The following is a 2,727-nucleotide window of genomic DNA, read 5'->3' as shown; positions in this document are numbered from 1 at the left end:
TTGGAAGATGTCATTAGACATTAAATTCTCATGCTTCAGCTGTTTATGGCAAGAAGTTTTCCACAGTAGCACTGCAATCCTTTCTCTAACACCTTATTTACATCTTTACCTCAGTCTTCACTCCTGCCAGCCAAGCAGCAACTCACTCAAAAGGATTTCACTGTGAAATATTATGCCTCCAAACAAGCCACTGCATATGACTGTTACTGCCTAAAAGAAGAAATAAAACATTAATTGCCTCATAGAAGCTGTTTTGCACAGCATTGGCAATTTTAACACAACGATGAGCTGGCCTTTGTTTTTTAACATTCTCCTGTAAAACTCACATTTGCTTTACAATTCACTCAGTCTGCAAACTATAACAGACTAAATCCTGCTGCTCAACTGCTGTGCTCTGTAAGGCTCACTGCACACTCACCCAGGATTGGGAGCAGTTTTGGGTCCCTGGCACAGAAGTGGGAGATTCTTTTGGTACAGTGAGAGAAATGGCCAATTAATGCATTTTAAAAACCAACAGTGACAGTTTTGAGAGTTACCAACACAAATGCAGCAGGATTTAAGACACTGATTCTAAACATGATACTTTTGTCCTACACACAAGGTGTAATGTATAAAAATCAGAGCTTTCTTCCTTCTGAAGGCATGAGGTGGTAAAAGCGTGTATGTGGTGGTGCAACTGCTGCAGCTGAAGAGCCCAATAACTGATTGTCCAAGAAAAAAAAACATTCACAAAAGTTTTATTAAAAAAATTCCCCTTTCACCTCAAACAAGTGAAGCTTAAGTTCTGTACTACTAGGTTATGTTTAGAAAAATGGAAATAATACAGTAATTTTTGAAGGCTATACATTGTAAAATCCCATAAGTCAGCATAATTTTGGACTGTGCAAGCAAATATAGCAAGTATTTCAGATGTTATTTATTTGGTCCATCAGATGTACAGTATAGTAGTAGTATCTGAGTTTACAAAACATCAAATATAAATAACCTGAAACTGTAACAATACACAAAAATTTGCTTCTTACATTGACATACCAGGCAGTACGAGCTGAAAAACTGGAGTAAATTAACAGTTTTACAGTAATGTACATAGTGCCAGCTGATGTTTAAGAACACTGTTAGAACGTGGCACTAATTTGCTTTGTTGGATTTTCTTGACTTGTTCAGGGTGTGAAAAATGTTTAGGACTAGGCTAAAAATGTTATTCTTCAAGCATCTGTGATTTTGTGAATGCTGGAGGTGGAGCAGTCACACTTGCAACATGGCCTCAGAAAGGGATAAGCAAATAGGCAGGCAGGCCACTGCTGGGAAACTTTAAAGGTAATCACTGAAAAATAAAAAATGTAGTTGCTTAAAATGTGGGCATCTGGTGATGGCCCCTTCACTAAACAAAAGTAGGGTCTTTTTGTCCTGTAGTATAATACCTAAAAGGTATTTACACAAAAATATCATGCTGTTTTCATGTTTAGGTAAATACTTATCTGTAGGTATTCACAGACTATGTTTCCACTACATTTAATATATGGAATACAGAAAAACCTTTCTGAGTCTATTAATACAAGAGTTTTATCATCGAGAGAAACAGACACAAATTATTTCAGCCAGCAATTTGGTATCCACTTTAAACCAAGGCCTTAGAGTTAGTCTACTTCTGGACATTTTTCACATCCCAGCACAATTTGCTGTTACAGTATGACATTATGTGAATCACTTTGCCAAGGGGCCTTTGGAGGTTCCCCAAATGCTCTTCATCTTGCTCTTAGCTCAGCACACGCTCTTCGCCCCGACACACTCGCACCCTTTCTCTTCAAGTTTCCTCTTGTGGCTCCTGCTCTCCTCCTCGCCCAGGCTGCTGGCAGCCCCCTCATCCTCAGACTCCACGATCATCAGGTCGTCCTGCTCCTGCTCAGCACGAGATCTCTTGGCCCCCCCACACCCACAACCCTTCTCCAGCTTCCTCTTGCGGCTCCTGCTCTCGGCATCCGCAGCGTTGCTGGAAGTGCCTTCGTCCTCGGAGTCAACAATCACCACATCTTCCTGCTCTGGAGCTGCAAAAGAGGTGCCTGGGATTCAAACGGATCCTGCAATGGATGCAGGCTACTCTCAAACCAGTTTTCCTACATAAAATTTGGAGCATTCTTTATCCACATTCTTTGCCAAGCAATTGCAAGAGTGTCACCGTTGAGCCAGAAATGACACGGATAAATGAGTGACACACCCCAGGCATTCTCAGAAGGTTAATAATAATTTTATTAGCAACCCATTCCTTTTTATACTCTAGTTCACTACAGGTGGACCTGATTGGTCCTTTAATCAAAACACTGTCACCACTGGTTAATTAAGAAACCACCCTTTTGGTAAGCATCCTTATGGGAAAACAGCTTGTTAAAAATCACCTGCAGATTGTTTACAATTCTTTCTCTTCAGGTCCCTCAGACCAATTCATGGGAAAACTTATCTAGCTTTCTCTCTCTCTGATCAGACTGTCACATCCACACAAGAGTATCTTTAATGTCCCTGAAATTACTATAAAATATGGTTTTCACACTGGTATTCCTTCTTCTCTATGGGTGTGGAAAATACTGCAACAAGCCAAAAATATGGGAAATGCATTAGTTAGCATGACTTTTTTTGTATGAAGAAAGCAGGAGAATTGCTGCTGTCTGCAGCAGTTGCTGGGAAAAGAAGTTTTGCACACAGCAAGCTCTAGAGCAGCCTCTCCTTTTCCTA

The 2,727-nt window shown here is 40.4% G+C and overlaps 1 protein-coding gene across 1 annotated transcript in view; it reads right to left on the bottom strand.

Moving 5' to 3' along the window:
- Nucleotides 1-720: 720 nt before the first annotated feature.
- UBA2 (ubiquitin like modifier activating enzyme 2) overlaps nt 721-2,727 on the bottom strand; it is a 13,991-nt gene continuing 11,984 nt past the window's right edge. The window contains exon 17 of the mRNA XM_031063180.1: nt 721-2,045. Coding sequence (XP_030919040.1) covers nt 1,762-2,045 — 284 coding nt within the window. The 3' untranslated portion in view covers nt 721-1,761. The remainder of the gene's footprint in view (nt 2,046-2,727) is intronic.

Source organism: Geospiza fortis, unplaced genomic scaffold (assembly GCF_000277835.1).
Source record: "Geospiza fortis unplaced genomic scaffold, GeoFor_1.0 scaffold383, whole genome shotgun sequence".
In the NCBI taxonomy this organism is placed as follows: Eukaryota; Metazoa; Chordata; class Aves; order Passeriformes; family Thraupidae; genus Geospiza; species Geospiza fortis.
This window is presented reverse-complemented; position numbering and strand designations above follow the sequence as displayed.